This window comes from Myotis yumanensis, unplaced genomic scaffold, assembly GCF_028538775.1.
Source record: "Myotis yumanensis isolate MYYU_CA2020_CCGP unplaced genomic scaffold, mMyoYum1.0.hap1 SCAF_9, whole genome shotgun sequence".
NCBI lineage: Eukaryota > Metazoa > Chordata > Mammalia > Chiroptera > Vespertilionidae > Myotis > Myotis yumanensis.
The window spans coordinates 57,615,405-57,639,476 of NW_027223760.1; the positions used below are offsets into that span (position 1 = coordinate 57,615,405).

The window sequence follows — 24,072 nt, forward strand, 5'->3', positions numbered from 1 at the left end:
TGGGGGCAAGCAAGCCGGCATGTAGAGTTGTTAGGGGCAATCAGGCAGATGAATGGTTAGGAGCCAGCAGTCCCGGATTGCGAGAGGGATGTCCGACTGCAGGGATTGGGCCTAAACCGGCAGTCCGACATCCCCCGAGGGGTCCCAGATTGGAGAGGGTGCAGGCCGGGCTGAGGGACACCCCCGCCCCTGCACGAATTTCACGCACTGGGCCACTAGTAATATATAACAAACAAAACATGTGTCAATTGACTGCTTGTTATTGGTAAGGCTTACAGGTTGGGGGAGTCAAGTCACATGTGAATTTTCAACTGTGCAGAGGTCAGCATGCCTAACCCCCAAGTTATTAAAGGGTCAACTATAATTAATTTTCACCTCCTACTTAAGTTATTTCACTATTGGTACGAACAATATAAATTTTTCAGCAAAAAAAAAAAAAATGCAGTGACCTTACCTAGTAGCAAACTGAATGAGTGCATTTTGAAGAGTCTGTCTAATTTCAAGAAGAAAAGATTCATCATCACTTAGTGTATAATACCAATACTGGACATAATCCCTCAAGGAAAACTGGATAACCTAAAACAAGAATATTGGGGGAAAAATACAACTATTTAGGATTTTAAAAATAACAGTGGCAAACTAAAACCTAAAGGATTATTTGCCAATTGGTAATTATTCTCTATACACTAAATTGTGGTGGTAAATAACTGCTTTTATTTTAAAAGCATCAATATGCCAAAAACTATTTCAAAAATTTTAAAATTATTTTGGTATCCCAATTCATAAGCTTCCCAAATTTTTTTTAATTAGCTATCTATGGCCAAGTCCACTCTAAATTCACAAAGACGGTGCCTGCAAAAAAAGTAAACTTTCAATGTTATAATATAATAAAGAGTTTTAATCAGTTTGATTTAATAAGATGAAAAGTAATGCCAATGGACCCTAATTCTCCAAAAAAAACCCACAATTTTTCCAAGATTATATCTTCAGATTCCTTTCAAATTACAAAAACGACATAGTTCACTTAATTCTAACACCTTCTATACTGCCAGCAGTATTAAGTTAGCCAATAAATAGCACATAATACAACTTAATTTATAATGTTTTTGTAATTCAGATAAACTAAACATGGGTTTATCTATCAAATGACTGTTAGAATTTTAAGATACACATTACTTATAATAATCATGTAATTTTAAAAAATCAGTGAAAAATATTTGGGGGGAGAATATTTTTAATTCTAACTTTTTTAAAAAACATTTAATCACCTTTATTTGTTTATTGTTTGTTTGTCTTTGTTAATCCTCACCTGAGGATATTTTCCCATGGATTTTTAGAGAGAATGGAAGAGAGAAGGAAAGACAGAAATATCGATGTGAGAGAAACACATCAATTCGTTGCCTCCTGCAGGAGCCCTGACGAGGGCCAGGGCTGGGAGGAGCCTGCAACCAAGGTACATGCCCTTGATCAGAATCGAACCCGGGACCCTTTGGTGTGCAGGCTGATCTCCAGCCACTGAGCCAAACCGGCTGGGGCAAACTTAGAGTCTTTTTTTTTTGTTAATCCTCACCTGAGGACATTTTCTCATTGATTTTTAGAGTGTGGAAGGGAGAGAGAGAGGGAAAGAGAGAAACATCAATGTGAGACACACACATCGATTGGTTGCCTCCTGCACAGGCCCCAACCAAGGCTGAGGACTGAGCCTGCAACCGAGGCACATGCCCTTGACCGGAATCGAACCTGTGACCCTTCAGTCCGCAGGCCAATGCTCTATCCACTGAGCCAAACCAGTCAGTGGTTAATTCTAACTTTTGAATGTTGTTGAATCGAAGAAAGTATATGCACTTTACCAAGTAATAAAACTAGTAGGGAATTATGTCTGATTTACCAAAGCAGTAAGTTTGTTCATTAGCTAAAGATTACACTTTAACTATAAAATAACTAAAAACATTATCAAATATGTTAGTAAAAACTTTTTTTCTAAATGCAAAATCAATCAAAAGGCTTACTATTAAATACAGTAGCTCATTATAAATTAGTTCATAAATAAGGCAGCATCTTTAAATTTAGAACCAAGGGTAGAATTATATTTCTAGCATGTTACATAAATAGCAAAATTATTTTCAAAAGAAATACATCTAGCACACAATATATGGAATTCAAATACCGCATACTGAAACTCACTTGCTGGAGAGGTTCATCAATTATATTGGCACCAGTTAATCTTCTATCGATCTTTATAGTCCCGGCTTCACGTTTCATTTCTTCTAAACACTTAAAGGAAACCATCACATCTTACTGCATAGTTTCTTGATTTAAAATCTCTGTGGTTTACTTCTAACTGAATATTCATTGTAACTTTCCTGTCATTATCTTCAAGTACATAAATAACCTTATTTCTTGATACTCTAGTAAAAACAAAACACTACTTCTCAAATTAGCAAAACTACTAACCAAAAATAAAAATCTATTCTTAATTTCAAAAATGTAATAAAATCTGAAAACATTATTTAGAATGTGAGAAAACTGAAAATATACAGAGATAATGTTGACATATTTCAATGAAACTTTAAACCATAAGTTAGTTTAACTGAGTTAAATTATTAATTTTCCTCTTCCCTTTTTCCCCTCCCAGCCCAAAACAGTTGGCAACAATATCCTTTAAGTTGATTTTACTTAGGGATGATTTTTTAACAACTAAAGAAAATTAATTTGTTCATTTCTCTGTAGTCTTCAGAAAGATCAGTTGTCTGGAAACAAGATGAAAAGTAGTGGTTCACTCTTCAATTAAAAATACAAACCAAAGCCTACTTATATATATTTACTAGAGGCCCAGTGCATAAATTCGTGCACAGGTGGGATCCTTTGGCCTAACCGGAGATTGGGGTCGGCTACCAGGGGGAGGGACCGCGGGATGATGGCCGGCCACAGGAGGTTGGCTGTGGGAGTGCACTGACCACCAGGGTGAGATCCTGTGTTGAGCGTCTGCCCTCTGGTGGTCAGTGCACGTCATAGCAACTGGTCGAATGGTGGTTTGTTTGCTTAGGCTTTTATATATATATAGATGTATATATTTATACATATAAAACATACGGTTCATGTTTATAAAACCTCTAAGAATTTTTCATAAAACATGCTTATAAAGCATTTTAGAAAAAGCAAATCAAAATCACTATTTTTTAGACCATCTACTAAAATATATTATGAATACCAGTCTTGACTATGATATATTACTGTTTGGGATCTTTTTAATTGATTTTTAGAGAGAGTTGAAGGGGAAGGGAGGGAGAGAGACAAACATCAATGTGAGAAGGAAATATCAGCTGGCTGCCTCCAGCACACCCCCCAGAGGTAATGGAGCCTGCAACCTTGGCATGTGACCTGACAGGGGATTGAATCAACCTTTCAGTGCTTGGAATGATGCCCAACCACAGGGGCCAAGGCTGGGATCTTAATTATAAAATATTCCCATCTTCTATTTATCACTCGAATGGAAACTACAAATGGCTGAGAATTGATTCAAAAAAAGAAAAGGTTCATTTCCTCAGAAAGATTTGTGAGCAAACTCAAAGTACACATTAATAGGAGTCATAAAGGAGGACAAAAAAGTTTCAGATTATTTTAAAAGTTACAGTATTAGAAAAAATTATGAATATGAAAATCAGTGGGATAGGGTTATTTCAGTAATGTAAAATAATACTTTATATATTACTTTCTCTGAATCTCCTACATCTTAGCACAAATAGAACAAAATAATAATTGTAAAGTTAAATTCCTAGCACCAGCTCCAGACCAATTGTCTCTCTTTATAAAAGGTGAAACCATCCCCATCCTACAATAAAAATTGAGACAATGCAAAACTGAAGCCTATCTATCTTACTCAAATCCAATTTTATTTATATGACATGAGAGGCCTAGTGCACGAATTTGTGCACCAGTGGGGTCCCTTGGCCCGGCCTGAGGTATTGGGCCGAAACTGGCTCTCTGACATCCGCCGAGGCATCCCAGATTGCGAGAGGGCACAGGCCAGGCCGAGGGACCCCACCAGTGCACAATTGGGGTTGGGGAGGGATGCGGGAGGTTGGCCAGCAGGGGAGGGACTGCAGGAGGGCTCCAGAGCGTGTCCAGCCTGTCTTGCTTAGTTCCAATCAGCCAGACCCCAGCAGCAAGCTAACCTACTGGTCAGAGCGTCTGCCCCTGGTGGTCAGTGCACATCATAGCGACTGGTCAATTGTCTGCCCCCTGGTGGTCAGTGCATGTCATAGCAACTAGTTGACTGGTCAACTGTCTGCCCCCTGGTGGTCAGTGCACATCATAGCGAGTGGTTGAGCGGCCCTAGCATATCATTAGCATATTATGCTGTGATTGGTTGAACGGACAACCGAATGACTAGACACTTAGCATATTAGGCTTTTATTATATAGGATTGAAAAAAGAATTTAAAAAAGAACATTCAAGATGATATAAAATTGGCCCTAACTTATTAAAATTATAAATAATGTATAGCCTAATTGCAAACTACAGTTTTCAAGTGAGTTAAATAAAAAGTATACCTTTTCTCCCTCTGGTTCCTTTGTTATTTATTTCATTCAAAACATTATATTCATTGACACAAATCATATATGTGATACTTTTAAAGTCTAGTTTAAGGATAGAAGAAAACACTCCAATTTTCTGTTTTTCCCCAAATTTGTATTCGCAGTTTTAACATCTGACAAAGTTTAAAAGGTAACTTGTTAAAATGCATTTTTCTAGGCACAATCAGAAAGTCTCCCATAAATTTATAATGAATATGAATGAATTATAGAAAAATCTGCTAAGCCATAAATGGATGATCACATTTGTAGTTATCATTATGTAGAAGAGGACTGAGGTTTCACATTCCTTTACACTATTTACCTTAGGAATTCCAGTTGATGTTGGAGGAAGAAATGAGTGTTCACACTGCTCTAGGTACTTCTCTGAGTTTGTTTTTCCAAACAGAAGAGTAACCACAAAACCCCTGAAAAAAATTTAATTATAGATATGAAAACAAAATTTTACTATAATCTAACACATCTATTACCAAATATTTTTTCAGATTTAATAGGTGGCTTATCATTCACTAAAATATCAGTTTGTGACTTTGACAAGGCAAGGAATTGACAGATTTTGCTATGCTCTGAAATTTAAATTAATTATCAACATTTGTAAATTTACACAATAATGCCTTTCCAAGTTTTCATCCAGAATAAAAAAATAAAAAATCATAAAAAAATCTCAGGCAACATTTTCAAACTGTAGGAAAATCAGCCCTCCTTAAATAAGTAGGCTGGGGGGGGGGGGGGGGGGGGGGGGGAAGGGCCCTGCTGGCACCCACCTTGGCTGGCCTGGGGCCTGCGGGCTGAAGGCAGCTCCTGTGTTGAGCGTCTGCCCCCTAGTGGTAAGTGTGCATCATAGTGACCAGTCATTCCGCCATTTGGTCAATTTGCATATTAGGCTTTTATTATATAGGATGTTTACATACTTTACAAGTATCCAAAAATATTTTTGAAAATTATTCCTTAAAAAATTAGATGCAAAGAGGAAACAGCAGAGGCTCCCGTGACTTTAAAATGAATGCACTCATTACCCTTTTCTCTTTCCCAAATTTTATATAAAATAGTTTAGTCAAAAAGAAGTAATTCTCCACCTCTCCATCTTCCAAGGGTTCCTAGGGATCCTACCTTCCTCTATAAACCTAAAATTTCCTTCTTCTCTGAAGTATTGGAAAATCCTTCTCCTTCACTTTTGCCAAGCACTTATTTAATTAGTGAAATAGAAGAAATCTCTTCTTTCAAAGAAACACCTCAAGACAATCTCCTTTCAAGTAAGTAAAAGCAGTTATAACCCTACACGGGAAAGGTGCAACCATGCAGCTCTGGCCTTAGCTTACGATTAAGGAATGTAATTTAGAAGCCAAATGGCTACAGATCTATAGTCTTCAATCATCTTTATAATCAGTAAAGATATTCAGGACTCCATTTATCTGATTCCTATCACTTATTTCTTAATTGTTCAATACACCGTTATAGTATCTAAGCAATTCTAATAAAAATACTAAAACTAAAATAAAAATTAATTTTATGAATAGTCCTTTAATTCTCACTTGTTCAACAGTCAATGGTGCACTCCCTATAAAAATGGCTATGCATTACTTTCAAACCCATATCCTGAAAGAGGTAATAGGTAATTGATATATTCAGAAGCCACCCCTTTAGTGTCTTATACATTCTTTCAGGCCACAGTTTATATATGCTATTCAATTCAGTGAAGTCCGTTAAACCTATAATAACTCCTCCAAATTTGGGGATTCTCAAAATATATTTTAAAAGAACTCATAGGTATTTATTTCACAAATAATTACAGAAATGTATCATCTATATATATATGTGTGTGTGTATATATGTATATATATACACACACACACACATATGCACACATATGTGTTAACAACAAAATGCACACTTCAGCTAAGCTGATTAGAATACCTAAAACAAGAATCTCTCATCTATACACTCTCTTACATGTCTGATATCAAATGTTCTGCATGGGAAGCTATACAAAATCATGACTGAAACCTCTCTCGTAAAGGTTTATCAAGGCAAGGTAAAAAGTATAAACTGCAAACCAAATAACCATGAAGAAAAAAACTGCAAATTCAGGTGTTTCAATTTTCTTAACAAAAGAAAAACAATTAAAATTGTTAGAAGTCTAATCAATAACACAATTATCTCCATGTAAAATTTGATGTGTTATCAATATAACTTACTTATTTTGTTACTGTTATAATAAAGTAATTTCAACCTTAAAGGAGTAATAAAACCAAAAGGAATTTTTAAAAATCGTAAAAATTTTCCTTTATCACAAAGAAGTTTGTATCAACTATTTTATTTTTGAAGATGACTAACCATATTTCTGGCACAAATAATGACCATATCATCTTATTTCTATAAGTGTGTCTATTTTATTTTTAAACTTTGGTAAAAACAATTTGGAAAAATAGCATTCATAATAAACCATACTTCCATTTCTCTTGGTTATTTTTTTCAATTTTGAAAAACAGAACATGACATATGAATTGCAAAATTATAACTGATTATACTTACCCACCCACAAAGCAGAGGATATAAAATGCCAAATAAAATATTACAAAGGGTCCAAAGGTTATTAGAGAAAGGACAACGCCAAGGCTTCCCCATCCCCATATGGACAGACTGGTCTGAAATAAAGCAAACAAAAAAAAAGTTTTTAAAAATAAATATGAATTATAAAGGAACCAATAAAACTTTTATATAGTTTTAAATTTCTCCTTTTGTACATTGATAGTACTGTTTTAATTACCGTTAAAATATTTACTTTTGAAAGTGTTAAGTACAATGTTGGAAATTTATCTCCAAGAAATGATATACAAAACCTGAATATAGCAAGAGATTTATTCATAGAACATCAGTAATGATTTTTTAAAATCTAGTGAAAATGTAAAGGTACAAAAATAAATAGTTATACACATTGTTAAATAATATGCTGGGATGAGAAATGATAAAGTATTTATAAAAACATTTGTGTATTTATATATGCAAAAGCATATGTAAAATGTAGACTAAATTTGTGCTCATTTTCAATGCTTCATTTCAAAGCTAAGTTGAAATATAACTATAGTAAAAATAAGTTTATTTTTTAAATTAACATTTCCAGATAAGAAATCTGTATCTCACTGAAAATTGTGCTATTTTCAATTCAAACTGTGTGTTGAAATTTGTAAAATTATAATCACTAAACTTCCAACTTCCACTTAGCAAAATTTATGAGCGCAAAACATCTCCAAAAATTATCCATAATTAAAAAAACAACAAAAAACACTATTTCATTTAGAATCCAATAAAAATACTTTTGTTGAAGGCAAACTGGATTTTAGCAATTTAAGTCATTATGAATAAATACATGTATTCAATTCAACAAGTTATATCCATCTGCCTTGCACTGTGAGGTATACAGGGAAGCATTTGTCTCTTTCCATCAAGGAGCACAGAGAAGACTGTCTTATAGGAATGAAACAATTAGACACTGAACCAAAAGAAAATAATACAAAGCATTATAAGATGCTAAACTGAACAAAATTAATGACCAAAAAACTATGGAATAGACAGTAAGTGCTGTGAATTATGAGAGAAAGGACAGTTGTACTAGTATTTATTCATTTTCATTCATTCATTCACAATCATTGAATGCTTCCTATGTGCTGGGGAAACCAGTGTATAAAACATATCCTGGTAAGTCTACATTCAATAAGGGGAGAAAGATGAGCAGACCCTCATTAATTTTTTGAAAAGCAAAGCAACATTATTTACACGAGGTTTGACTGCTCTCATGCTCCTACTCTATATCCTACAGTAGTCTCCATGAGAATCTGGATGTAATTTCTTGCTACCTGGAACTACTTTGCAGTGATTACTTGGTTGCAGTCCAAGCACTGCCATTTGGTCTGAGCCTGGATATGTCCTAGACCTGCATCTCCCACCTCTGGGGTTAGATGGGAAAATTTTCCCAGAGGATTATAAGGCACCATCACATCATTCATTGGCACTGAGTAATTTTGTAGCTGGAATTGGGCCCTGTATTGTGGTCTTGCAATTATTAGTCCATATGCAGCCAAAATGCCTAATCCAGAAGTCTGGTCTGTTAGAAAGGGAAACAGAAAGTGACCTCCTTTGTGCTACAGGAGTCCAGAAAAGGGGAATCTGATTACCTTGTAGTGGGATCCCCTTGACGGTGTTTTTCAAAGCTTTTCTTACCAGTGTTTCTAAACATGTTGCACTTTCTTCACAGGCATATCATTTTGACGTGTTTTCCCCCCCCAATCTTCTGGAAAAAGGGAATGGAGGCAGAAGTGGGTTGGGACAGTTAGGGCTCTGCCATCCTCCACTCTGGGTGTAGGATATATACATATCTTTTTAAGTTTACACACCAGAAAGGGAAAAAAGACAAATAAGTAAATAACTACATATTTCTATTAGATGGAGATAAGCATTATAGTGAAAAATAAAGCAACTTTATCTGGTTGATCTAAGAAGCTCTCAAAGATTAGATGATACATGAACAGAAATCTTAGACAGGATTTAAAGAGAATTTATAATATTGATTCTTCCTATTTTTCCATTTATGTCACTCAGTGTTTTGGTTTTTTGTTTTTGTTTTTTTTTTTTTTACTTTTTCTATATAGACTGGTACCACAGTACTGCCAGATGTCCAACTATGGGAAACAGATGCTATTTTCCAGGATTCACTCAAAGTCTTATCCATGGACTTCCCTGAAAAGAGTTCTTGTCAACTCTCAGGAAAGCAGAAATGAGACTATTCACCTACCTTCTTCAGTGAGACTTCATCTAATAGTAGCAATATTACTCTTTCTTTACAGTTAAGATTTATGCTTGCTAGTCCGTTTTTTCAAAATTAAACAACTAATTAAGGATAAATTTTGATATATTCAAAGGTCTTAAAAATAAAACCAAGCAAAGTGGCTATCTCTGGGGATAAAGGAAGAGCGCTTGCAATGGGAGGACAACACCTGGGGGCTTTTCAAATACTCATAGTATTCTGCTTCTTAACCAGGTGTTTGCTTTTTAACCAGTTAACTGCCATAGTATTTTGAATTTAATTAAAAAAGGTTCGCCGCTTGCATCTATAGACGCTTATGGTAGTTAACTGGTTAAACTACATAAATGTTTTGTTCTTCTATTTGAATCATATCTTCCACAATTAAAAAACTTATCAAAAAAGAACCACAATTAAGTTAATATGGGGAAGATTATTTAATGCAACAATTAGTTAATATGGAGATGCTCAACTGTCTAAAAATTCCCTTTCAGAATCTTATAAGTATATTATGCACTTGAAAACAGTGGCAAATTCACCGAAAACAAACTCTTATTCATTCGCTGAACAAATATTTGTAAATACCTACCATGGTAGTGATTTAACAGTAAACAAAACAGACATTACTGTCACATTTCTTTTAAATCTTGAGACAACCCTTTCCTTAAGTAAGTTTGAGAGAAATTTTCATATTCTAGAGACTAATAAAATTAAACAAATCCAATCAAGCAAGTTTGGTGCCCATTTGCTCAGGTAACCTGCTCATTGAAACATCAGAATAGGGAACTGTTCAAAAATAAGCTTTATGTTATTCTTAGTGTTCCCACCTATCTATATATATATAAAAGCCTAAGTGACTGTTACGACCGGTTTACCGGTCACTATGATGATGCACTGACCACCAGGGAACAGATGCTCAATGCAGGAGCTGCACCCTGCTTGTCAGTGCGCTCTCACAGCCAACCTCTCACGGTCCCTCCCCCCGGCCAACTGGTCTCGATTGGCCCCGATCGGCCCCGATCACCGGCCAGGCCGAGGGACCCCATCCAAGCATGAATTCGTGCACCAGCCGAATATATAGTATATCTAGTATATCTATACCAGGGGTCCTCAAACTACGGCCCGTGGGCCACATGCAAATACAAATATTGTATTTGTTCCCGTTTTGTGTTTTTACTTTAAAATAAGATATGTGCAGTGTGCATAGGAATTTGTTCATAGTTTTTTTTAAAACTATAGTCCGGCCCTCCAACGGTCTGAGGGACAGTGAACTGGCCCCCTGTTCAAAAAGTTTGAGGACCCCTGATCTATACTAATAAAAGGGTAATATGCTAATTAGAGCAGACATCTTCCAGACGTCCATCTGGGCATCCATCTGGACAAAGGAGAGGCAGGCCGCAGCTCAGGCAGCCACAGCGGCTGTGAGGGCCTGGGCTCAGGCAGCCATGGTGGCCGGCAGTGGCAGCAGCAGCGGGGTTATGGGGGCAGCGGTGCCTTCCCTGATTGGCCAGGTCGCCTCCTGCAGAGGGAGGCCAGACTGCGGCTTAGGCCGGGGGCGAGGCAGAGGTGGTTAGGGGTGATCAGGCTGGCAGGGGAGCAAGTTAGGGGCAATCAGGCCGGCAAGGGAGCAAGTTAGGGGCGATCAGGCTGGCAGGGAGGCAACGTAGGGGCAAACTCTTTTCAGACCCACAGGGGGGCAAGTTAGGGGCAATACCTGCAGGATTGGGCCTAAACCAGCCATGGGCAAACTACGGCCCGCGGGCCGGATCCGGCCCATTTGAAATGAATAAAGCTAAAAAAAAAAAAAAAAAAAAAGACCGTACCCTTTTATGTAATGATGTTTACTTTGAATTTATATTAGTTCACACAAACACTCCATCCATGCTTTTGTTCCAGCCCTCCAGTCCAGTTTAAGAACCCATTGTGGCCCTCGAGTCAAAAAGTTTGCCCACCCCTGACCTAAACTGACAGTCGACATCCCCCAAGGGGTCCCAGATTGGAGAGGGTGCAGGCTGGGCTGAGGGACCCCCTACCCCCGTGCACAAATTTCATGCACCGGGCCTCTAGTATGTATATAACTGCCTGAAATTATAATCTTATTTGGTGAAATTAAGAAAAACATTTGCCTTGCCCCCAAGCATGTCAAACTCGTGGCCAGCAGGTGCATGCCTCATTTATTTAAATGCTTGCCTGGTTTGGCTCAGTAGATAAGAGTGTTGGCCTTCAGACTAAAGGGTCCTGGGTTCAATGCCAGTCAAGGGCACATGCCCGGTTGTGGGTTCAATCCCCAGTAAGGGGCATGCAGGAGGCAGCCTATCAATGATTCTCTCTCATCATTGATGTTTCTATCTATCTCTCCCTCTCCCTTCCTCTCTGAAATCAATAAAAATATATTTTAAAAAAAACATGTCTTGCCGAAACCGGTTGGCTTAGTGGATAGAGCATCAGCCTGCGGACTGGGGGGGTCCCGGGTTCGATTCCGGTCGGGGGCGTGTGCCTGGGTTGCGGGCACATCCCCAGTGGGGGATGTGCAAGAGGCAGCTGATCGATGTTTCTCTCTCATCGATGTTTCTGACTCTCTGTCTCTCTCCCTTCCTCTCTGTGAAAAATCAATAAACTATATTTTTTTTAAAAAATGTCTTAATACCATTTAAAAAGCTTAAGTTATAATTATTTCCTCAGATAATACAGGATAAAATTTAGGACAATTTGGTACTATATCAGAAACCTTTTACAAATTCAAACAGGTAGGAGCTGACTTAAAATGAAAGCCAAAAAAAAAAACCAAAACAGGAATAAATCTACATTACAATGATTTACATTAAAGTAATTCTTGATAGATTACCATTTTCTTCTCTAAATATAATACTTAATACTGAAATATCCACACTGGCAGGTGTTCTAGATTCACTGACTACCCAACTGTGAGTTAGAAGAAACCTTCAACATCATCTAAGGCAGAAGTTCTCAAACTTTTAGGTTTTTAAATGCAGATTTTGCTCCAGGATGTCTAGGGTGGGGTCTGTGACTCTTCCATTCTAACAAGCTACCAGTACTGTTTAGAACTAAGGAAAACAACATACTTAAACTCTCCCCAAATTAACCTCTAGGTCTACAAAACTGTATTCACAATTCTGTACCCCAAAAAGCTATAAAAACTAAAATTGTACCAAGCATTCTACATATCTTATTCTCATTTACTTCTCAAAACTTAAGAAGAAATAAAGTTAGTATAGCATAGTGCTCAAAAAGTATGGACTCTGGAGTTAGAGTTATCAGAGTGCAAATCTCACCTTTGATATTAGCCGTGTAGCCACTGTATGCCTTTATTTGCTCACCTCTGTCATGTGGTTGTGTGGGTAGTAAACGAGTCCATGATGCAATGATCAATGTTAGGCTAATTACTATTATTATTCCTAGCTTAATGAGAAATTAAGATACATACAAAAATGCAGGTCTTAACCCAGCTGTTAAAAGTACGCTGGCCCTGGCTAGGTAAACCAGTTGATTTGAGTATTGTCTGGATGTGCCAAGGTTTCGGGTTTGATCTCCAGTCAGGGTACATACAAGAATCAACCAATGAATGCATAAAGGGGTAGAACAACAAATTGATGTCTGTCTCTCTCTCTCCCCCTCCCTCCCTTTGTCTCCCCAATGCTCTCTCCCTTACTCTCTCTCAAATAGATAGGTAGATAGATAGATAAATTTTTTTTAAAGCATCCTTTTGATATAGCCTAAATCCCCATGATCCATCATAGGCTTCATCTACTTGGTGTCAGAGCCTAGAAAAGTTACCTTTAGTTTCGTAATTCAAACACATGAAATAAGGCCACTGCATACAAATTTTAAAAAGTATAAGAGCTTTGCCCTGGCTGGTTTGGCTCAGTGGATAGAGCATCAGCAGACTGAAGGGTCCCACGTTTGATTCGAGTCAAGGCAAGGGCACGTGCCTGGGTTTCGGGCTCGATCCCCAGTGGGGAGCATGCAGGAGGCAGCGGATCGATGATTCTCTCTCATAATTGATGTTTCTATCTCTCTCTCTTTCCCTTCCTCTCTGAAATCAATAAAAAATATTTGAAAAAAATAGCATATATTTGCTTAGTAAAAGCAGTGGGTTTTAATTACTAGTTAACAAGATATACTTTAATCATGCAAAAGTCTTATTTTCCACTTAGCATATAATTTTGATTTCTATATATTAAGCTGTTACCAAATTTACTACTTTACTATTTATCTTATCCTGACCAAAAATATATTGAAAAATTTTTAATTCTTCATTCAAAGGTGATTTCAAAGCCTATTTGCATAACTAAGGTAGCTCTTGAAGACAGTATTATACTTCAAATAGCTTGCTTTAATTTTAAAAGAAAATTAAATTTGTTGTACATTGTTGAGTGATGTCTGATGTTCTTCTCATTTTCCAAGTTTATAAGTTCAAAAAAATTGAGTTACATGTCAAATTAATAAAATGAGTTAATCAATTTATTCTTAAAACAAATTTGAATCAGTTTAACAATTATAAATTTCTAGGCTCAGATACAGTTTATACTCTAATCTAGGCTGAGTGGTTTCATTGTGAAACTCATTTTGATTCTCTATGCATGAACTTCTAATGTATAAATAAGAGAAGTTTGCTTAGGTAATTTATAAGGTCCCTTTTCACTTTTCTAAATTTATAACAATTCTTATACACTAAAAAAAATGACACCTATCAGTTGTTGCTTAGAAATCTGAAACTGAATTAAAAATGTTCCTAAAAAGCATGTAGTGTAAAAGTAAAGAAATAGTAAAGGCTTTGTTAGGTACAGCAGTGTCAAACTCTCACAAGCAGTATGTCAGAGTGAGCAGAGCTATGCTATGCTAAACTGACCAAGCCTTGACACTCCAGTCTCTGCCTGCTGGTGTTAAAACAGATGGGCCTCTAACCACTTCAGCCTGGAACTCTGGGCCTCTCTATGGGTCTTGAAGATCCAACCACCTTCACAATCAATCCAAATCCCTTAACAAAGAGAAGAGTACAAGGCTAGGACTTTCAATGAAGTTCAACCCATTAAGGTCTATCAACCACTATGGGATTGCTGAAACTATTTTCCAGGCTAATTCTGAACCCAATATGCCCTGTTATCTTTGGTCACCCCAAGAGCTAAATTTATTAGTCTTCTCCTGTACTCTAATCACTATACTGTTCTTGTTTTTCCTCCTCTAACTTTCCACTGTTTCCCTCCCTACCAAAGCTTCCCTCTAGGTTTACTCTGTTCCATAAAAAACAAACACATTAGTATCCTAAAATTTTTCAGTTTGCTTTAAGTAAAAGCTGCTTCTCCTGCAATCCTCTCAACTTCATGATGCAGGATCATAGTCCCAAATATAGCTCCCAGCCAGTTTCCTGTAAAAAGTCCTCCATGTGCAATTCCTACACAGTAGAACTACCTGGGAGCATTTTAAAATCCCACTGCCCAGGTTACACTCCATACAAAGTAAATAAGAATAGCTGGGGATGGGAACTAACCACTAGAATTCCCACTGTGCAGCAAAGTTAGAATGGAGTATTAGTAGTGTGTAAAGTTCTCCAGGTAATTCCAATATGCAGTCATTGTGTAAACCACTGATCTCCAAAGGACTCAAAACTCTTGACATGTGGCACACAACATTCTTCTCTATCCCGAGTACTACATATCTTGAATTACTTGAACATATATAAGGGTAATACATCCAACAGTCTATTTATAATATCATAAAGCATTTCGCCTCCACCATCTTTCATGCAATTCCACTTTAGGCACTATAGACCACACTCTAACTTCATCACCACCTTATTATATTCTTTTGAATGAGAAGCTGGAAAATTAAAATATTTTTTCCCTGACCACAATCTTCCAGTTCTATATTAGTCACACCAACTGCCTTTATTTTTCATATACATTCACAGTTGTAGACACTAGATCAGGGGTGGGCAACCCCTGGCACGCGTGCCAAACATGGCACACCAGTAACTTTTGCTGGCACGAAAAACCCTCTCTTATAATCTTCCATTTATAATTTTTTTCTTAATATTGACTTTTTTATTTTTCAATGAATTTATTTCAGATAAATTCAGTGTAGGTGCATCTTAGATAAATAATTTTACATAACAAGTTATCTTAAAGACCATAGGCATGGATTGACGAGAGAGGGGAAGAGCAATTTCTATGCCTCTGTCTTAACTCTCCCTGCCTTCCTAGATCCAACCAGTGTTTTGGTTTCATCCACATATGTTGGTGAATCTTTGTTCTCAGTGATGAAGTTTGTTAAGTCTCGTAACAGGAATAGCCTGACGGATGAAAGTAGTAGCTCGTGCATATCTCTGAAGGTCACGAAATATAAACCTGATGTAAAATCTCTGTCATCAGTGATGCAGCAGCAAAAGTCCCACTGATAATATCAAATGGAGTCATAAAGTCTTCTGTCGGACTATCAGTGTACATGTATACATTAAAAAATAAATGTATTTTTCATCATCATATACTGTGTTTTTGTTGCTCGAATGAATTTTATTATTTCTTCAAGGTTCTTCACATACGTACACCTTAAGAGATATCAAGTAGGTGTAACATGTTCTCAAAAAATTAGGGTTGGCACGCAAAAGAATTTTGAGTCAGAGATTTTGCTGGTTTTGGCACGCACTCACAAAAAGGTTGCCCACCCCTGCACTAGATTCTTCTACTTTCTCCTTACTTTACCCACTTCTACTAGTATATTCACTTCCCTATTGAGACTGGACTCCATGGATTTCATCACTGCCAATATCCTCATTTATCACATTATATTGTAATTGCCTGTTTATTTTCCTGCATATACTATATGCCATAAGTCACATGAGGACATAAATTGTATATGCTTTGTTCAATGGTGTATTCTTAGTACCAAGTATAACATATGACACATACAGTAAGCATTATTGAATACACAGATCTTTGGAATCATCATCTAAATCATCGGTTCTCAACCTGTGGGTTGCCAACCTGGGGGTCAAACGACCCCTTTGGGGGTCGAACGACCCTTTCACAGGGGTCACCTAAGACCATTGGAAAACACATATATAATTACATGTTGCTTTGTGATTAATCACTATGCTTTAATTATGTTCAATTTGTAACAATGAAAATACATCCTGCATATCAGATATTTACATTACGATTCATAACAGTAGCAAAATTACAGTTATGAAGTAGCAACGAAAATAATTTTATGGTTGGGGTTCACCACAACATGAGGAACTGTATTAAAGGGTCGCAGCAATAGGAAGGTTGAGAACCACCGATCTAAATCAATGTTATATAAATCGAGATTTTTTTCCCAGTGATAATCTTCACCAGTTTATCTTCCTTTCTGATCATTAATTAATTGGCATCTTAACACTCAAGTTCCACATGCCCTTAGTCTGTGTCAAATCAACTCACTGAGCAACTACTATTCACAGGACAGAGGGATGGGGAGAAGAGTATGAAATATAATAAATAAAAACTATTGTAAAAGTTAAGTAAACAATTGAGAAACTTATCAAAGTAGGAAAAGCTAATTCATATCACTATCTTTAAGAGTAATTTTTTAAATTGAATGAATATTCTCTCATATGTGTTTAAAAAAGAATGGTATGGAAGTACCCAGACTGTTTTTAAAATGTAGAAAGCAAATCATACTTTTACTTTTCACTAAATACACTTCTGCACTGATTTGCTTTTCAAGAAGCTTGTAATATTTTTAAGAAAAACTATTAAAAATACTTTATTATTTTTATGTATTTATTTTTAAATATATTTTTATTGATTTCAGAGAGGAAGGGAGAGGGAGAAATAGATATAAACATCAATGAAGAGAGAAAATTATAGATAATCTGCCTCTTGCACGCCCCACACTGGGGTCAAGCCCACAATCCAGGCATGTGCCCTGACCAGGAATCGAACCATGACCTCCTGGTTGACACTCAACCAGTGAGCCACACCAGCTCGACTATTTTTTTTAAGATATATTTTTATTGATTTCAGAGAGAGTGGAAGGGGAAGGGACACGGAGAGAGAGATAGAATCATGGATGAGAGAAAAACATCCATAGGTTGCCTCCTGCATGCCCACCCTCCCTATTGGGGATCTAGCCTATAACCCTGGCATGTACCCTGACCAGTTACAAACCTGGGTTGTTAGCTCAATCCCCAGTAGGGGATGTGCAGGAGCAACCAATCAATGATTCTCTCTCATCATTGATGTTTCTATCTCTCTCCTAGGTACAGGTCATCGGAGTGGAAAGCCCCAGGTGCCTAGCAATGGATAATCAATTATAGAGTGGGACCTTGCCTCCTGGGTAACTTTTACTCCCCTAGCATATCCCTGGTCCTGAGGTTTGAACCCCCTGATCTTTCCTCCCTAGAGATAACATCTATGCCTCAGTTGTATTTCAGCTCCACGCCCAGATAAGCAACAATACCAGCCAAGGCTGACATCAGGACCAGCTCCACTGAATAATGTCCCCTCTGCTCTGGTGCCTGCCAATCAATCAGACCACAACCCTGAATGGACACACCTGGAAAACTGCTGAATATGTATTCTATTGAGACCTTCCCCTGGCACCTCCCCTAAAATTTCTGCTCTTAAAATCCTTAGGATGGAGGACCCAGTGCATTCCTTTTCTCTCCCGGAGCATGCCCTTGCTTTTCCCTTTCTTTTCCCACCCCTTCCCCCCTAGGCACATTACCATTAGCTTCCTCACTCCCAAGCTCCAAGGGCCCTTCCTTTACTTCTAGCCTATACTAGGAATTACTTTTTCTACTTCTATAATTCACCAAATAAATGTTCTCTTACAGTTTGGGTCTGGACTTTGAATTCTTTCCTAGCCAGAACCCAAATACCGAGGTTGCTGAACCCAGGTTTGGTCTGACCCCCCACCAGTCAGACAACGGGTGCCATTCCCACCACCTACAACACTCTTACTCTGCTTTTACCAGGACTAGAATATTCCAACAGTTTAAGTGTTGAGCACTTAGGTACTATTAGCCAAGAAAAAGCATCAGATGTTAGTAAGTAAAATAACACTGGATATAAAAATAGCTGATTTTATTAATAGTTGCAAACTGATTAAACACCCCGAGAAAAATTCTGAGAACAAAATGTCATCACAAACTCAAGAAGAGAAATCAAGAACAAATTCTAAACTACAATATTATGATTTAAAGAAATACTGGAGAACAAATAAGACCTTAAAATCAGACCTTTAGTTCCCAAAATTTATGTGATAACTAAAATGAGATGAAATTTTACTTCATACTTAACTCCTTCATTAAAATTGTACAACTTCAATCAGTTCTATAATTTCCAAGCCTGAAATTATAATAGTGAATCTAAAAGCCATTCTCCACACATGCATGTTGTCACACAACTCTAGCCTGAAAATAAAAGTCACAATACAAAGAATCACATACTCATGTGCCAAAGCACAGCCAGGCTAAAAATAGCCCCAGGGTTCCAGGAGCAAAGGAATTCAGGATTAAATAGAGTAACATCCAAGGAGTCTTTCAACAATGCAGGGCTAAGGTCAAAAGCAAAGCAGCATTCACCTAAGGGATTTCACAGAGGCATCAGAATAAAAAGGTCCCTCAGGAAACTGGAGAAACAGTGTAATAAGCCCACAACTGTGAATTATTCCACTTGATATATATGAGTCTCTGGAACGAATTTAAAAATGATTAGAACAATTTAATTTTCACAGTTGAACAGAGAAATTACTACTGAAGTTTTCCAGCTCACATTATTTCTAAATATGCAATGGGATTATGGATGTCGGTGAAATGACCTAATAATGCAACATTGAGAGGCATTTTAGTGGAGAGATTGTGGTAGCAGCTGCACTCCTTAAAAATGTGCCTCCAAATTTTCCAACTTGTTGAAATCCATGACCAAATTTTTACTCATACTTGCAACTTTCAAAATAGCATTAAAGGTTACAAACTGTTGCCCTGACTAGTTTGGCTCAGGGGATGGAGCGTCAGCCTGCGGACTGAAGGGTCCTGGGTTCGATTCCGGTCAAGGGCACATGCCCAGGTTGAGGGCTCGATCTCCAGTGGGGGACGTGCAGGAGGCAGCCACTTGATGATTCTCTCTCATCAGTGATATTTCTCTCTCTCTCTCTCTCTCTCTCTCTCCCCCTTTCTCTCTGAAATCAATAAAAATATATTTTTTTAAAAAAGGTTACACACTGTGAAACATTCAACAAAGTGCCACAAAAATCAGCAATATTATTATAAACAAAGCTTTCAGTTTATCTAGTTTAGGAATACATTTTTAAGTGGTACACATGAAATCATAAAATTTAAACAGTACAAGATACAAGACAAAATCCAAGTTGTTCTTGCATTTATAAAATTGGTTATATAATAACATCAATCTAATCAGATTTTTTCCTATAGAAAAATTAAGAGAGACTTCCATTCTAACTAAAAGTTTGATATTCAACTTTTCTTTTCTGTCAATTTGTTTTTGTGTTTTGTGATCCCAAACACATTATTAAACCACAGTGCACTACTAAAAAATGTCTAAAGGACACTGATAATAAATAATCCCTGAAGGGTAATTAATGTGCTAGTTTAAATTTACCATAGACAATGTTTGTCTTGGTAATTTTTCACTTTTACCTTAAATTTACTACAGAAAATACTCAACGTTCATTCAACAGATATTGAGTGAGGACTACTAAGCATGCAACTCTGTTCCAGGCACTGGAAATACAACTTGTAAGCCCCATCTTCAGGAGTTAACATTCAAATTGGGAAGAAGTGAAAAATAAGCAAATAAATGAAAGGTGGGTCGGGACCAAGTATTACTTTCACCAGGAAAAACGGAATTCAGCTGGGTTTTTTCAGTAAAATTTGGTAGACCTCTTAAGATTTAAAAATTTTTTTAGGAAAAAAAATAATGATAAATTCACAGATTTTCTTCTCTGTTCTCACTTTTTCTTTCATGCCACACTGTGAATTGGGGCACATACAGACAGCAGAGGTGGACTGACTCCAGTTTTAAGAAGAAGCTCATCTCAAAGTGGTAGCTTCACCTGTAGTTATATAACTAGTACAAGTAACTACCTTTTAATTACATTCTCCAACCTTTTCTTCCTCTTCATTTTTCACCTTTTAGTTATGCTATTTGTTTTACTCTGAGAAAAGACCTCAACTCTTTAGTAGAATGATGGCCAAACTGGCACAATTTACCTGAGGGCAGGTTTTAGGTCTGACTCACCACTTCAGCAGCAGAGCTTAGCATGTGCCTACCACACAGTAGGTGTGTTTGTGTTTGATGAACAAATTGATGCACACAAATTAATGTCCAGTACAAGTCATAACCAAAGCCTTATAAAAATTATCCTGAACAACAGCTTCTCCTTTTAAGAATGGTACCGGGATTTTTAGGATTACCAGGACTGGTTAAAAATAAACAATTTCCTACAAATATTTCTCAATATATACACACAAATCATTGCTAACATTCAAATAAGTAACCTTCTACAAAATATTTTTTGGAATTTCCCTTTCAGAAATTCTTTGGCATCAGTTTACCAACCACACAATACACTACCCTCATTATTAGTTTGCAGGACATGCTCTCAGTCTATTTTTTTCCCCACTTCTTTTTGAAGTCTATTCCCTGCCTCCTGAGGTAGGCAGTTAGACAGACATGAGCAGAACAAGGACCAATGGGCTAGGTACCGAAAGTCACTAGGGTGGAAAGCCCCAGGTGCCCAGTAAGGACTATCAGTCGTAGGTGGGACCTCACCCCCAGGTGACTTTTCCTCCCCTAGCATATCATTGGACTTGTGGTTTGGATCCTCTGACCTTCCTTCGCTAGAGATAATATCTAGGCCTCGGTTGTATTTCAGGTCCAGGCCCAGATAAGCAACAAAACCAGCCAAGGCTGACCTCAGGACCCTGGTGCAGGCCAATCAATGAGTGGAGACCACAACCCTGAAAGGACACACCTGGAAAACTGCTGAATATTCTATTAGGATCTTCTCCTGGGACTGACCCTAAAATCTCCACCTTTCAAACCGTTAGGACAAGGACCCAGTGTGCTCTCCTTCCCTGGAATACACCAGTGCCTTTTTCTTTCCCTCTCCCTTTCCCCTTATCATTCCCCCACCCGCTTCCTGCCCCAGACAGGTTACCATTAGGTTCCTCACTCCCAAGCTCCAAGGGCCCATACTTTACCTCTATAACTTGATTCCTAAGCTCATTTATTTTAGGAATTACTTCTATTGCCATTCCTGAGGCCTACAACACCTCCCCTGTAATTACACCAATGGTCAAGGCACACCTTTTTCCTGGGATCCATCCACAACTGAGAAGCTAACAAGCCATAAAACTAGACAGAACCTAGGACTTGAATTCACATTAGTAGAAGACATATAGAGAAAAACCTGATGTACTAACCACTGATATTTGTATAATGATTGACAGTTTACAAAGAATTATATACCCTATTTCATTTTATTTGATCTTCACAACGAGAGTGCAGCTTAGAAAGGTGTTATTATTATTCCAATTTTACACAGAAGGAAACTAAGGCTCAAAGTTCAAACAACTTCCCTAATGTCACATCATAAATAAGTGAAGTTGGGACTCATCCTTATAATGTTTAACATACAGATCATTTGTGTGTTACCTTCCTACTGTGGTAGGCAGCATATGTTGATAGATATAAGTGTGCATTACTATGAATCCAGTTTATTTACTCAATTTCAACCACTTTTTAAAAAATGGTATGTTAAGAGCTGTCCACTTGCTTTAATTCAAAGTTCCCTCTCCTCGCAACATTTTCTAGCTCTTAACATCCTTTGAATGCCAATGGACCTAAAGTGTTTTCCTTGTTGGGGGTGTGTGCGAGTGTGTGTGTGTGTGTGTGTGTGTGTGTGTGAGAGAGAGAGAGAGAGAGAGAGAGAGATTGTGTCCAAGTCCAGAGCCCCTTCCTTGATGAACAACTCTTCAAAACTCAGGATTTCCTAAAATAAAATACAAGAAATTCTGTAACTCTCCATGTTAGTCAGAGTTTGCCAAAACCAGTGTTAAACAACTTGTGCAACATAATGCAAATTCTATCACCATCTTTGAAAGTAAATAACCTATCAAAAGCTCTGAGCTTCTCCAGACAAGAAATCTATTTAACTTCTTTCAGGCAAATATATTCCAAATTTATTTGAACCACAAAATTTTACCCCCTTAACAACTATTAAACTGGTACTTCTATAAGTGCTGCAGTTTAACCCTCATACAAGGACTTGCCTGTGGTTCCCTGTCTTTGGACCCATAAGAAAAATAAAATAAATAAAAGTGCTGCCGTTTATACCTTTTCCCATCTGTATCATATTTGTTAACCACAAAATCAAGAATTAGTGCTAATATATAAAAATCACTAAATCTGATAGAAGTAGCACAAATATAAACCATTTTTATTTAACATTAACTAATGTCCCACATTTGCACACAACCCAAACCATTAAGTTTAAATAACTACAATTTTTATTCACTATTTTTAAAAGCACAAGGCAAGTGTCAATAGGCTGGTAATTGGTTTTTATGCAAAAACAACCTCCAGTGCATGAGTACAAATTTAGCATGTTTTCCTACGTCTTCTATATCTTCATTCTCTGTAATAATAAATGCTCAGAATAACCCTAATAGCTTTTGAAACATTAAAACATAGTTTAGTGTGTTTAACAAAAACTCACTGATAAATATTTTATTATATTCAATGCTGTGAAAATTAGGATGAAACAAATTATCAGGTAAATATCCCATAGCTAACTAATTCTGATATGTGGAAGTTAACTCTTACTTTAAAAATGGGGATGAGGGGTTAGAAGGTGAGTGGGGATTAAACAAATAACTTTCAAGTATACTATGACAAATTTTTTGTCAAATGTCATAGGAGTACCATTAAGAGTAAGAAGTCCTAACAGGGGCAAAGACAGTAGGGGAGGAAATTTTAACAGACATTAAAAAAAGGGGGGGGGGGGCCGGCAAGATGACCTTTTGGAGCTGTATTTTCAATTCACACTAATCTATCATATTTTTTAAAAATATATTTTATTGATTTTTTACAGAGAAGAAGGGAGAGGGATAGAGAGTTAGAAACATCAATGAGCGAGAAACATCGATTAGCTGCCTCCTGCACTCCCTCTACTGGGGATGTGCCCGCAGCCAAGGTACATGCCCTTGACCGGAATGGAACCTGGGACCCTTCAGTCTGCAGGCCGATGCTCTATCCACTGAGCCAAACCAGTTAGGGCTAATCTATCATATTTTCAAGTTTCAAAGTTCATTGTACATATTTGCTCAATTGACTAATTTTCTCTTTTAACTTAATAGCCCTTAATCACTTGCATGGTTTCTCATTTCTGAAAAGGTTTCAGAGATCAATTTTGACAAAAAGCAAAACTGTGGTTTCATATAAATGTTTATCACTATGTTATTATTTATCTACATACTTGGAATCCCCACCTTGGTTAAAAAGAAAAACAACTAAAAATAGTAAACTGCTGATTATCAGCCACAAAAATTTAATGATGCATTCTATACTGAGCACAAAAACAACACACAATTTGGAATAAGAGTACTTAGGTGTGACTGCTGGCTTCACCACTTGCTACAAGCAAGCCACTTTA

The 24,072-nt window shown here is 37.1% G+C and overlaps 1 protein-coding gene across 3 annotated transcripts in view; it reads right to left on the reverse strand.

Annotated features, from left to right (window-relative positions):
• Positions 1 to 24,072, reverse strand: part of SNX13 (sorting nexin 13) — a 106,434-nt gene that overhangs the window by 79,175 nt on the left and 3,187 nt on the right. For all 3 annotated transcript variants that reach the window (XM_070424395.1, XM_070424396.1, XM_070424397.1), the window contains exons 2-5: positions 7,128 to 7,240; positions 4,900 to 5,002; positions 2,185 to 2,274; positions 455 to 576 (exon numbers count right to left, since the gene is read on the reverse strand). In XM_070424395.1, coding sequence (XP_070280496.1) covers positions 455 to 576; positions 2,185 to 2,274; positions 4,900 to 5,002; positions 7,128 to 7,240 — 428 coding nt within the window. The remainder of the gene's footprint in view (positions 1 to 454; positions 577 to 2,184; positions 2,275 to 4,899; positions 5,003 to 7,127; positions 7,241 to 24,072) is intronic.